Here is a 13,508-nt window from a genome sequence, read left to right on the forward strand (position 1 = left end):
TCCAAGTACAGGGGTGTCTTGCCCTGACAAGCTGCTTCACCCCTGGATGATGCGGCCATGGGAACAGAGTCCACTTATGCTGCTGGCACACTGGTGCATCCTGTGCTTTTCCAGGGAATGGGGGGGCATACTGCTGCATGCAACTGAGTGTCTGTGCTCTCGCCAAATCTGTCACAGGGTGCAATGTGAGTCACAGCCAACCTCCATCTGTGCTTTGAATCATGACTCAGTTTATGTGGACGGACTGAAGGATAAGCTTTGTGGATGCAACTCTTAATACAGCTTCCAAAGCAGCCTATTGTAGTCTTACTAAAACAAATCCTCACTCTACAAGCACATACTCACTTGCAAAGGTTAAAGTTAATCATGTTTTGTGCGAGGACATAACATCCTCAGGTCTTTAACCTCTTAAAAACAGCTTCTGAAGGTTAAGTTATTCTGAGTTTAATGTCCCAATTCATGATGGCAGATAAAGAAGTCACTACAACTAGTGGGCCGAGATCCGACCTCAATTTCAGGCTTTTGTGTTTCAAGTAAACATTTTATTGCAGTTAAGTTTATCTACGTATGCTTGCTGCAGCCAATTACCTTGAGAAACCTATATGGGGATGATGAAAGTGCAGGCAAAAGACAAGACACACAATCAGCTTTAAGCTTTATGTTTCAATCGGAAACATTAGCTGTAACAGCCTGCAGTTAAAAGAAACGCTTAAAGTTGAATGTCCCAGCAGTAACACTCAGAAAGTCAGAGAAATTTTTGAGAAATCGCAGAGTGCAGCTGTGTTGTGGAAGCCTAATCCTATTTCTCCTACCGTTTATGTACAGAGCCATGTACAAAACTGAAATCGGGCAAAAACAATTTGTCTCTCTTCTCGTGTAGTGGAAGGAATTGATTGTTCAACTAATGGGCTATTTCCACAGTATGAGCTTTCCAAGGAACCAAGGTACTGTTTCAGGAAGGCAAAGGCATCTCCTGCATCTCTGGCTGAAGAATTACTGTCTGTATTAAGTTCCATAATTACAATGTATGGCCCCGTGCACAGAGGGTAGCACCTTTTTATGGCTCCAGGCACTATTGGGGCAGAAGAGTGCTGAAATGTGCTACATCCTGCACAGATTCATTCATACAGTAAAGCACTATGTGACCAATATCATTAGAATGTGCAGTGGCTGTTTTCTCACAGATATATCACTGGCCTTCTGGCAGGTCTTAAACATATCTAAATACAGAAAGCATGTGTGAATGGCCTCAAAGCTTTCGATACAGTGTCCATGTGGTTGGGCATAAATAATCAGACCTTTGGCCCCATAAATAGAACACATTTAAACATTATCAATCGGCACATTCAGTGCCATTTATCATAGTTCTACAGAAGTGGTGACAATGCAAAAAGATTTAAATTAAAGTGTGGCCTTTAGTAGTGGAACATTTCACACCTAAAAGACAGAACCAAAAGTCATAATCTTTGTAACACTGTACAAAAATGATCCAGTTTGGTTTCACACTAAATTATGCAAGAGCACAAAGAACTTCACCCATCATATTGCATCTATGCTGCATCATCACCTTTGTGGCATTCGTCTCGCTGCTCTAGACACCTGCCTGACCTCAGCGTGTTGTAAATTGGTTTGTGTTGTTCACTGAACAGAAAATACAGGCCAAAGTATCATTTTGTCATTACTATTGTAATAATTAGAATTAGTTCCAAGCGTCAGATGAATATAAGCTATATTCATAGTCAAAGTTGTCATAGTCAAACCTTCAAATCCAAAACCTGCTGTCTTATCTTGGTCATCCTTTCTGAAAGCAGCTTGAGAATTGAGACTTCATTTATTTCCGTGTGGGGTTATTTTTTGTCAAGAGACCAGATTTTAAATAAAAAAAAATAAAAAAAAAACTTGGTTTCCTGTTCTCTGCATGTTCTACTGCTGCTCTTTTTGTCTTTCAGTTCTGAAGTTCGCTTGCTGCGACTTTCTGTAACTGGTCTGAAAATCCAAACCAGTTTTCAATCTGGAAGGAAACCAAACGGTGTGATCTGAACCTCAACCTCGCCTCTGCTTGGTCCGCACCGAGGTACGAGGGAGGATTCCTACCTGTATTTTTGGTTCAAACCAAGCTGAAAAGTGTGACCGAGTGGACTCCGTGAGTTTGGTGTTAAAGCGTTCTGCAACACTGTGGCGACAGAAAACTATGACATTTATGGCTTGATCATACAGCTGAAATTCACATTCATGATTACTCTGTATTATTCAGCTTCCTCATTCCACATTTCAGTCAGGTTGTTAAGGCACAGCTGCATTGATCATTTTATTCAACAAAATGCTCATAAAGGTGAATCAATTATTGTGTAGGTTGCTCCTACCATAATAATTTTACATGTATACATTTAATTAACAATATCAAGTTAATCAACAAACCAAAAAAGTAATACATCCGGTAAAACTAATCTATGGATAAATAGGCAGCTCCATGCAAGCCTGTGTGAGTCTTACAACTGGAGAAGAAGCCCGATTTAAATTGCCGATCGAAACTGTTTCAACAGTCTGCTTTGATAGAGCTGAAAGGATAAACTCCGGAGAGAACAACCCTGTATTGTTCCTGCAGTCCTCAGAGATCAGCTCACTTTTAATCGAGAACAATGGAGCAGGAGAAGAGCAATCACATCATTAGGCACTTATCGATAATACAGCCAACTCTCGCTGAGGCTCATAAGAAAGCAGCTGGAGCGAGAAACCAAGAGCCTGCAGCTCTTTGAATTCCACCTCTAAACATCTTTGCAAGCAGCACGTGTCACTGAATGATTAAAGATGCGATTTTAATTCCCTCTCTTTGTGAAATGAGAACACCTTGCATTGGGCATGCCCATCTAAATATCACCGTCTGTATGCGTCTCTGATTTCCAAACTCAACAAATGTCTGTGGCTGATTGTGAAGCACCAAAACATACTGAGGATAATTATTTTTAAACTTTAAACTGAAATTCACTGGAGGTACTGAGAGAACCATTTTGGGATTAGTCTATTTTCTTGCAGAGGGAAAAAAAAAAAAAAGAAAAAAAAAAAAAAAAAGAAAAAAAAAAAAAAATCAATATCTTCACTGAACATGAGACAGCCAGGAGCTGAGCTTACAAGCTGAGCATACAAGCTGAGCATACCAGCTGAGCATGTAAAATACCCAATACAGCATATATTATTAAATAAAAAAAAAAGGTCAAAATTAGAATTTTTCCAAATATCTTTGAACTATGTAGAAGCCATTTCTAGCTGGTTTCACAAGTTAACAAGCATCATTAAAACAATATTTGACGGTCTGGTTAGACCTGTGACTGGAAATGCTCCATTCTTCAACTGTGCGTTGAAAACCGACTGCAAGGTGAGTTTCAAAGCTACGAGAGAGCATGCAACAGAGCCCACAGGTTAATCTCTCAATCGGCATTGTTAAAGGAAAATTGGCTGTTCACTACAGCAGCCTCTCATCACTTCCTCTCTGAATGCTTGCACTATTAACATCATTCCATAGATATTTCAATATCTAGATATTATAATGACACAATAAATGCAGAGTTGGAAAAAGTCCTCCGTTTTCTTCTGCAGTATTGGCACGTTTGTTATAACCTGATGCATGTAAAAGTGGTGTCAATCGTCTGTGCTGCTGCAAAGGAGGAAGTGCATTCCACAAAAGTCGAACTTTTCCTTAATCCTTGAAATAACAATTACTTTTAAATAAGAAACTGGTCTTACACTTCCTCTTTCATCATAGGAGGCCATGCTCTCAAAAGAAGCATGAGTAACTGAAAGTCGTCCCCTTTCTGTGCTGCGTCCAACATCTCCTGGAAAAGGACATATCTTCTGTCCTCATCCTCCACATCCTCTATTTGGACCTGGTGGAGAGAAAACAGGAAGTGAGGTGATGAATCAGCCAGAGCAAAAAGCAAAAGGTGGCTGCAAAGATTATCAACTGTAAGATTTACACCAATCATTGAGCATGGCGCACAAATTAGGTGAATGATGAGTGTTCAAAGGAGCCATCTTAGATAAACATAATGATAAAAGGCAGCATCATCCACTGAGAAGTTAATCTCTGTGATCTATTTTGTAAGCCACTTCCAATACTCACAATACATAAAAAATAGGAGAGCAGCTTTCATTGATTTCATGTGATACATGGTCTCAACAAACTTGACAACCTAATGATTAAAGGAGTTTGGGAGAACTGCACAATCATACACTGCCACTGTAGACAACTATCAAATCTTCAGAATGTCAGATAAGGTATTGAAAGGAAGGAACAAGGCCTTGTGTGTAACAGATTTCATTATTATATTGAAAAAAGTCCCCTGTGGCATACCTTAATATATAATGCAATGAGAAAGAGAGAGAGACCAAGAATGGGGGTGTGAGAAAAGAGAAGGAAAAAAACAAGGGAGGGTTGATGTGGAAAAAAGGAGAGGAGGAGGTGGCGCAGGGAAAAGGAAAGTAATTAATGTTCTCTCGAAGGTTGGCTTCTGGTGTGATTTAACAGTTCAGAGAGCGGCTGATTTCTGAGGGGAAAACTACAACCTGCCAAAGCCTGGCGGCTGCAGAGACGGGCTTTGTCACAGACGCAGGTACGCATATGTACACACATACAGACACACACAGAACGTATATATCACTGGGAGCCAAACTAAAAACAAAAAGAGCATCAGCCTCAGTGGTGTGCACAAAAACTATCTAAACAGTCTCATTTGAACTATTAAAGACACTCAACAGCATATGTGAATGAGCCTGTGAATGCATTTGCACAATACAAACCCCAGCTGTAATCTGGGGACAATATTAGCACCAGCGCATTCAGAGATGGGCTAACAAACGAAGCTGCCCTATATCAATAATGATCACCACGATAACCTGTAAACGTTTATTGAAAAAAAATCCAAATGGTGCTGAAACCTTTTCCAATCCGCATTAATACAACGCATGCTGATATAAACAGTTTGAAAACAGCAGGATAAATGACAAAATGTACAGTTGAGCTCCTGTTGCTGAATGTATAAAACCTCTGAGAAAAGATCTGATTTTGTAGAATTAGAAATCGAAAAAAAGTGGCAGCACAAGTGATCTATGCCGGGTGCTGTAGTCAATTGCCTTATGATGGGTGTTGGAGGAATAAATGAGTAAAGCTTAAGCTCAGGACCCTCTGAAAATGGAGGTCGTTTGAGACACAGAAATGGAATCTTAACTAGCTGTAAAAAGCCCTCACTGTAATATAAAGCTCTCAAATCCATCACTGAACGTAAACCGCAACCCAGAGCCTGTTCATCATCATTACTGCCTTTCCGCATTATGAATAATGAACACTTTTTTTTAACTACTGAAGCATTTCATAAGTTTGACATACACTTTAATCTATTAAAAATACAGGGAGATACTTGGGATTACGTGACAATACTCTGGTAACATGTACTCCCCGGAAAACATAGCTTAAGCAGGAAATATAAACATCAACAAACAGTTTAACTTCCAACACAAAACTACATAATATATCCTCACTCACCTGCGCACAATAGACATACAAAGAAAAACTCACCTACTGTCAAGCGTAAATTAAATCTCAGCCAATTACTGTGTGGCTGTGAGGCTTTTATTTTCTTAATAAGGAAGGATGGTAATTAATTATACCTGGTGATTAAAATCAACATTTTCTCTGTGGTGCAAAGAGAACACAGTGCAGGAGGTCAAAAAGAGGAGGGAGGGCTGCCAGGAAATACCATAACAATTAGCAGAGAAGAGCTGACAAATTAGGTGGGCCACATGATGTTTTAATTATACGGCGGGTTGAGATGTGTATCCAAACACTGAGCACCTGTCTGTCCACCACTCTGTATTTACAGTACAGACAAAAAGGAACAGATGCCAAATGGTTAGTTCTTTGTTTTACAAGGTAAGATGATTTTGCTTCTCATGGTCCGAGAATCATATACATGCCTTTTTGGAAATTCCAGCAATAGCTTCTGCCTGGCCTCTTTCCCATTAGTACAAAAGAACACTGGATCTCACTAATATTGATCTTTACCTTGTTGGTTAACTGCCAAACCAAGGCCCTTTGTAAACAGTTAATCAGTTTACTTTGCAGTCAGATCTAAAAAGACTGTTGATGATTTAAAACTTTCTCCTTTTGAGTATAACGGAAGTCTCTGTGCACTGGGGCACATATGCAGGATCTTCCTCAGATCTATACCTAAACACCTTCATGTAGTACATGACTATAGACAATTCACTTAACAAAGTGGCATGTTTTTTTTCTTTCTGACATGCACATTCAACTATGAGTCAATATGACTTGAGCATACTGTCCACTTACAGAAACATCTCAGTGGCAACTGATTGAAGATGGTGCATCAGTTGTCTCTTTGTATCTAAACCTTATTTTTCATTCTACAAACATAGAGTTAATTTATGAAAATAAAACTTTATTTTGTTTTCCATAAAAAAAAAAAAAAAATGAAGAAAAAAGAAAAAAAGAAAGCTTTTGTTTTGCTACTCTGGAGAATTGCAGAGGACCGTGAGGACGTTGATGAGGAAGAAAAATGTAAGCAATTTTCAGATGGAAAAAAATACCAAAATGTGGAAAAATTTAAATGGGTCTGGAAAATTTTGGTTAGCACTGCATGTTTCTGTCTCAACACACAAAATCCAGTGTATAGAAAGTGCTTTCCTTTACAGGCCATTCAAATTTAGGACACGTTCAGCCATAGTACCGCTCTTCCCTCTTTGCTTGTCTAGCTTAGGATCAGTCCTTACAGACAGCAATATGCATTATAATGGCTACATATATGTGAAAACAAAGGCTTGTATTAGGGCCCATTACAAATAAAATGTTTTGAGGACAGTCTTAAAATGACCACTTGTAAGGCCCTTTCCGACACAGCACCATGATGTAACATAAGATGTAACAAACTTAGGATAACAACAGAATAAAGTTGGCAAAAAGCGTATCGGATTCATCTTACAGAATTTTTGGTTGTGTGGTTACAAATAAACAACATGCTACATGCTTCACCCACTGTGACTAGAAGTAGCTATGCTTTCAGCAAAAAGGTGCACAGGCACACAGAAAGCAAGAAGTAGGTATGGAAAGGATGCAAGCAGGCAAAGGGAGACTGTAGCAAATGAAACATGACAACCGGTTGTTACCAGCAGCCACTATTGCTTTTTGACAACTTTTTACTTATCAGAATGGGGCAAAGTGAAAAACTGGACACAGGGGCTTGGGGTGTAAAATGGGAGACTGTAGAATAGCCATTTCTTAAATGCTTCGATTGGTTCATGAATTGTTGAGCGCAATGAAATTGCAAGACACACGATTGCTTTAGAAATTAATATTTGTTAGTATGGGGCACTTTTAGTTCAAACTCAAGTGTGCACATGCACTTCTGTCAATAATATCACAGAGGGACCCATTCTAATAATCACTTGTTAGGTTTTCATACAGCTGTGCAAGATTACCCACACTTTTTAACAGGACTAATAACAACAACAGAGTATTTTGTTTTTTACCCAAAACAGCTTGTGTTGTCAGATGGGGCATCTCTCTCCCGATTAAAAGCTGCAGTGCAGCTTTCAGCATATGATAATAGAAACGGGGGGGGGGGGGGGTGTCGGTGTCCGTGAGAGAGATGGGAGCGAATCGATAAGCGGAGCACAAAATTGTCAGAGGGCATGTGGGTGAATGCACACACACAAACACACAGTTCACAAAGGACGGAAAGGGAGATGACGTGTAAAAGACTGCAGCAGTCGAGACCAGGCGATGTTCTCTGTTCATGAAGCAAAACAATGGGGATGTGTATGCGAGTGCATGTGTGTGACAGAACAGGATAGACGGATGAAAGTGGAGGCATCCATCCCCCCTGAGACTTACTGGCATGAGAGTGTTTTCACCTTATTTAGAGAAAACACACAAACATCAAACCCTAATATGGATCACAGGCATTCAGAAACACACACATTTGGAAGCAATCAGCGAAATGCTCCTGAAACGGCTTCAATAACTTCAATAACATCCCTTCATATGTCACAGTCTTTGCTTAAGGAAAAAGCTCTCACTGGAAAAATATAATCCACTCAACTCAAGTCTTTTAAATCTGAACTGTTTTCAACACACAGGTGACTATAAATAATTCTTGACACCCACAGAAGGGAGAAAGAATGACCTGCTATACTCCTCAGATGCTTCAGAAGCAAACATGAGCGGGCTACCAGCTGCTGTATATGCAAGACCCTAAACAGGTTTGGGAATATTTTTATTTCTACACATCATGAAAATATCAATAAAGAGGTCGCATGAGCATGCATATGGTCCACAGGAATAGAGTTTCCTTATATGTCTATTTATTTCCTTTTAACTTATATTACCATTGATGATGGGCCATTACATTTATTTATCAAGAATAGCTTGAGGTTGGGTGTGACAGGAGCTACACATTGTATTCACTCAGTGGACAGTTCATTGAAAACTAATATATCCACCGTAATTAATTAAAACAGCTGAACTTAATAGTACATTCAATAAATGTACAGTGTTTCGTTTTGATTGACACACAGATCTATTTTTTATTTCTCAGATTATTTATACAGTATTACACTGAATTGCAACATATTTAAATGCGTTTCTCCTCACAGACTCAAATCCAAGCAAGAAATCCTAATATTATGGATCTTATATCAAGGGGATGAATGAAAAAAGAAAATGTGATAAGATAAAGTGAAATAAATAAAAAAATATGAAAATACTAGGGCTGTGACTCGATTAAAATTTTTAATCGCGTTAAAGCTGCGGTCGGCAACTTTTTTTTAGTCATATTAGCTTGAACTGTCATGGGATTCTGGAAGTAGAATATTAAATAGGCTGTTTAGAAAAAATAACGAATTCTGTAGCTCCCTCTGAAGCCTGTAATCATGCTTGCAAAAACCGAGCGCTCCCGGCTGTTTTTAACCAATCAAGGTAGGGTGGAGGAATCCTTCCTGTCAATCACAGCTTGTGCACACGCTGCTGAGCGTGAGTCTGCCCCAGCTTGTGTGCCTCACACTGGTGTGAACTCACGTGCACAATCTCGTCCACAGAGGGGGAGGGGTTTGGGGGGGCGATTCGGAGCTTGTTAGAGGTTGGGGGAGGGACCTGAAAGTTGTATCAGTTCGAATTTTCCGACTTTAGACTCGCAATTTTGAAAACCTGCCGACTGCAGCTTTAACTACAGGCTTTGAAATTAATTAATCGAAATTAATCGCATTTTAATCGCATATACTTTATCCTTTAGAAAATTAACATTTTCAACAATATTTCAACAAACACAGAACATATCCCTATTTGAAATCTGAATGTAGCATGCATGAAAACACAGTATATAGAATCTTGGATGTTAAGCTGCGTTGGGCCCCCGTTAGCTTCCACGCTAGCTGCTACATGTTTAGCGTTGAGGTGATATTTGAGGCTTGATCAGCAGCGGCGCCAGCGATTTTTCGTTGGGGTTGCTATGCAGTTGCTGCATGAATGTGAGGGTTTGCTAGTCAAAACACCCCCCCCCCCCCCATCAACGCAACAACGTTACTGAGCCATTACTCCACCGTCTGCATGCAGCCTTGCATAGTGTAATGTAGCCTTGCATACTGTAAACTTTAAGTTATCAGCGGAGCTTACTGCTCACAAGCAGACAGATGTCGCACTGTGCGTTGTGGTGGAACAGCTGCAGAAGGTCCAGGGGCAAGACAGCCCCAGCCCGTGTACGCAACCACACACGCACACACAGGCATACCTGTCCATCTCATTCATTCATAGCCCGTTCACCAGGGTTCTCAAGTCTCACGCAATGAGCGTGAGACACACGCATTTCAACAAGTTCACACGCTCACACGCCACACATGCCATTTCTCACGCTGAGAAATGATCAACTTCGTCGCACAGAAATTCTAATGGCCGATACTATAAACGAGTCAATGGCAGGTTACTGTGCGCTCGTACAGCTCAGAACTATAGCTCTGGTACAGCTGTCTTGATTTAGCAACCCATCGGCAAATCACAAAATAGAATTTCTCAGCCAATCAGAAAACAGAATTTCTTGTTGCCGGGTGTGAAATAGCTTTCAGCTGCAAGCACGCCTCCCATGAATGCACAGCGGACATAGCCTATTATGCTCTGAATGCGTGCAGAAGTTGTAGACGAGCTGGAGGTGGAAGAGAACCGTCAGGATCATCAGCAGGTCATATCTTCATTTATTTAAATCTTTTATTAGTTACTATAGTTTTCCTACTCCTTGTAAAAGACCAATACCTGCCGATTAAAGTGTTCGTTGGAGTAGTAGACCTAAATATTCAGCACACACCCTTTGACATGAGCAACTTAATGAAAAATGAAAAATATGTAGGAGTGTAATTAGGCTTCCGTGGTTAATTTTTTTCAAAGGTGACTGGTATGAACAGATTCCCAATAAGGCTACAATTGCCAAACTGGTATTAGTTCTGCCGCACTGAAATGCTGATGCAGAGAGGGTTTTTTCCATGGTGGGGCTCAATAAAACCAAGACCAGGAACACTTTGTTTCTGAATGGAACTCTGTCATCCATCATGACTGTGAAAATGGCTGACATTGAGCCACAGTGCTTTAAATGGGAGCCCCCAATATCAGTCATCAAGCATCAAAATCTGCCACAAACACTTACAACACTCATAAACAAACACACACAGAGAGGGACTGCTCAAGGGGCCCATTTGGGGTTATGTTTGTTTTTCTTAATTTAATTTGTCTGTTTTTTTGTTTGTTAAGACTTTGCATACCTAAAACAATTTATTTTAAAATATAGCAGAATTTAGTGTAAAAGTGAAGATTTGTGATTTTGGTATAAATAAAACAATTTTTTTGTTCTTTAAGTAGCTAGTTTATGGCGATGGGATACTGCAAGGGACCCCCCCCCCCACAAAAAAACCTGAAAGAAACCCCCCCACGCACATGGCCCGGCCCCTGCCCCGCCCGAATCTCACTCCAAGCAAACTTGAAAACTTGAGAGCCCTGCCGTTCACTAAGGATAAAATAGCCAATCCACAAAGGCTACTTTGCCCAATGTGTTCCTCAAATAAGTTTTGATCAACTTCATCTTGGAAAAAAAGAGCTGGGAGTGAATGAGCTACAGTGCGGACTTCCTATTTCATCTCATCTGACGCACAACAGTTGTAGGCGACAACTTTCAAGAGATAGTTCTACACGGCGGGCTTCCAACAGTAGCCTCGTACAGTGCTAAATCACACAGGCACAACATTACGTTCAAACTTGTTGCTCACACCAGTCTGTCCGCTGCCACAGCGGACACATAGCCTACTCAAGCCAATCTACTCGCATCACATTATGGCAGAGGAAGCACACTGGCAACCTAACAAAGTAAAAAGTGTGTCCGTTATTTTCAAAAGATGGTGCTAACTGCACTGACACTAGGCTACTTAGCAAGTAGCTCTAGATAGACTGCAAGCACCTAGAGTCGACTAACAAACCAAGTCACAAGAAGACTATTTGATAATAGTGTTTCGGCGAGCATATGAAAAACAACTGGGATTTCCTGCCTTATTTGTGTTACTTGAAGGACATTCTCAAAATCGCCATATTCCAGTTAGAATCGCCAAATATCCGTTTAGCTATGTTATGAGTGAATGGGTGCTAAAATGAGAGGAAAACTGTAACATAAGACTATTCAAAAACAAATTAAACTGAGAATACAATTAAATAGGGTTTCTATTTATCTCATAAATCTGCTTTATGGAAATATTATTTTAGACCTCCGATTTCCCCGGGTAATTTAGAACAGACGTGATTGGCTGACTGTAGAATGACATCACCACAGCTACTGTAGATCTAAGAACAATGTGGATAGCCGTTTCACCAGTAAAGCTGGTGTTTTATACCTTTCCATATGTATATTTATCAGCTAAAGAACGAAAAACGGGGATAGGCTACCACGCAGCAACATACGTGATTCTTTACTTCTTAATATTGTTGTCGTTGTTGCACTGCACTTCTGTTCTTTGTGAGCAGTAAACCTGCCTCTAGCCCCAAAGTTGGGGTAGCTATGGGATTGCTGAGCACATTCTTGGGGTTGCTATAGCAACCGCAAGCAACCCCTTAGCGCCGCTTCTGGGTTTGATACGCTGCGGTGATACGCAAATTCCTTGTTGCATAATCTGCACACAACCACGCTCTTGTCGACGCTTCCATCCGTCTGTATTTAAAAAAAATAAAAAAGTAAAAAAATTATAGTGTGCAATTAAAATGCGTTTTTTTTTTTAACGCACTAATATATACACTAATAATAATAACTAATACTAATATATACATATATAATACATATGTGTGTAGTTAATTAATCGAAATTAATGCGCTAAAGTCCCAGCCCTAGAAAATACTTTTCTTTTTTAAAAATGATACAATCGTTTATATATTCATAATCTTTTTCTGTTTCTTAATTATTTCTAGTATTGCTTTTACACTTTAACGATTTCTGTATTGCCGTTGCCAATTATCTATTGATCTTGCTGTTACATTAACCTTTATCATTTGGAAGTTATTTCTGCTTTTCCCTCTTTGAATTCAATAGTTTTTGCTGAATTTTCTGCGAGTCAGTCAGAGTCCGATCAGCTTCGGCTCATCAGCTCGTTAACGTCAGCCAACGAAAGTGCAAATCAAAAGGTCAGAAGAGGAATTACACGGCCTTTCATCCCATGAATAAACACGCCTTTTGTTCACACTGTACCTTTAATTTAGGATTTCATACAGAGTCGACACCTACAGTGCCTCAGAAGCAGAGTAGGTCACATAATGCAACATGAAGGCTCAAGGTTAAGTCCTCACACAGAAGTACTGGGTAATCATTGTCCTTGTGACAAGTGCTGGCTGTCATTTATTACGGTTGTCAACATACAACAGGTGTTTTAAAGCCATCTCCTGGAACACATAAAGCCCTGTCACTTGCTTTTAAATAAATACTGTCCAGAGTGGCTAAAAGCCTTCTCCGACTGCTGATTTTGAAAGAATGTTTGACGGATGAAGCTATAATGGCGCATGATAAGTGCCAAGGACCAAGGAACTGCCTGGCTGATAGATCAAGTAAGCACAATTTCCTTTGGTGTCCTGTCATATTATGGGAATATGTACACTTTTGGCTCACTTAATTTATTCTAACTTGCTTTATTTCCATTTAAGAAAATGTTCCTGACCACTTCTTTTATCCCACTTTAACATACAGGATAATCTAGTAATTTAGTGACACTAAAGCCTCAACTAAATCCTTTGCAAACTTTCAAACAATGTCTAAATTCCATAAATGAGAGATTTTCAGAGCACAATGTTACATCAACCAATATAAATCAATGTGACTACAATGTTCTAGCAGATCTATTCAACATTCTGGTGTTATCTCGCCAGTCTTATAAAAGTGTGCTTCTGAGACCCAGACAGACCTCAAACGGAGGTAATTTTCTCTGGATTT

At 39.8% G+C, this 13,508-nt stretch overlaps 1 protein-coding gene across 3 annotated transcripts in view; it reads right to left on the minus strand.

Annotated features, from left to right (window-relative positions):
- Window positions 1-13,508, minus strand: part of nbas (NBAS subunit of NRZ tethering complex) — a 190,374-nt gene that overhangs the window by 18,587 nt on the left and 158,279 nt on the right. For all 3 annotated transcript variants that reach the window (XM_075458548.1, XM_075458549.1, XM_075458547.1), the window contains exon 50: window positions 3,742-3,881. In XM_075458548.1, the coding sequence (XP_075314663.1) occupies window positions 3,742-3,881 (140 nt within the window). The remainder of the gene's footprint in view (window positions 1-3,741; window positions 3,882-13,508) is intronic.

This window comes from Odontesthes bonariensis, chromosome 24 (genome assembly GCF_027942865.1).
Source record: "Odontesthes bonariensis isolate fOdoBon6 chromosome 24, fOdoBon6.hap1, whole genome shotgun sequence".
Taxonomy (NCBI): Eukaryota; Metazoa; Chordata; class Actinopteri; order Atheriniformes; family Atherinopsidae; genus Odontesthes; species Odontesthes bonariensis.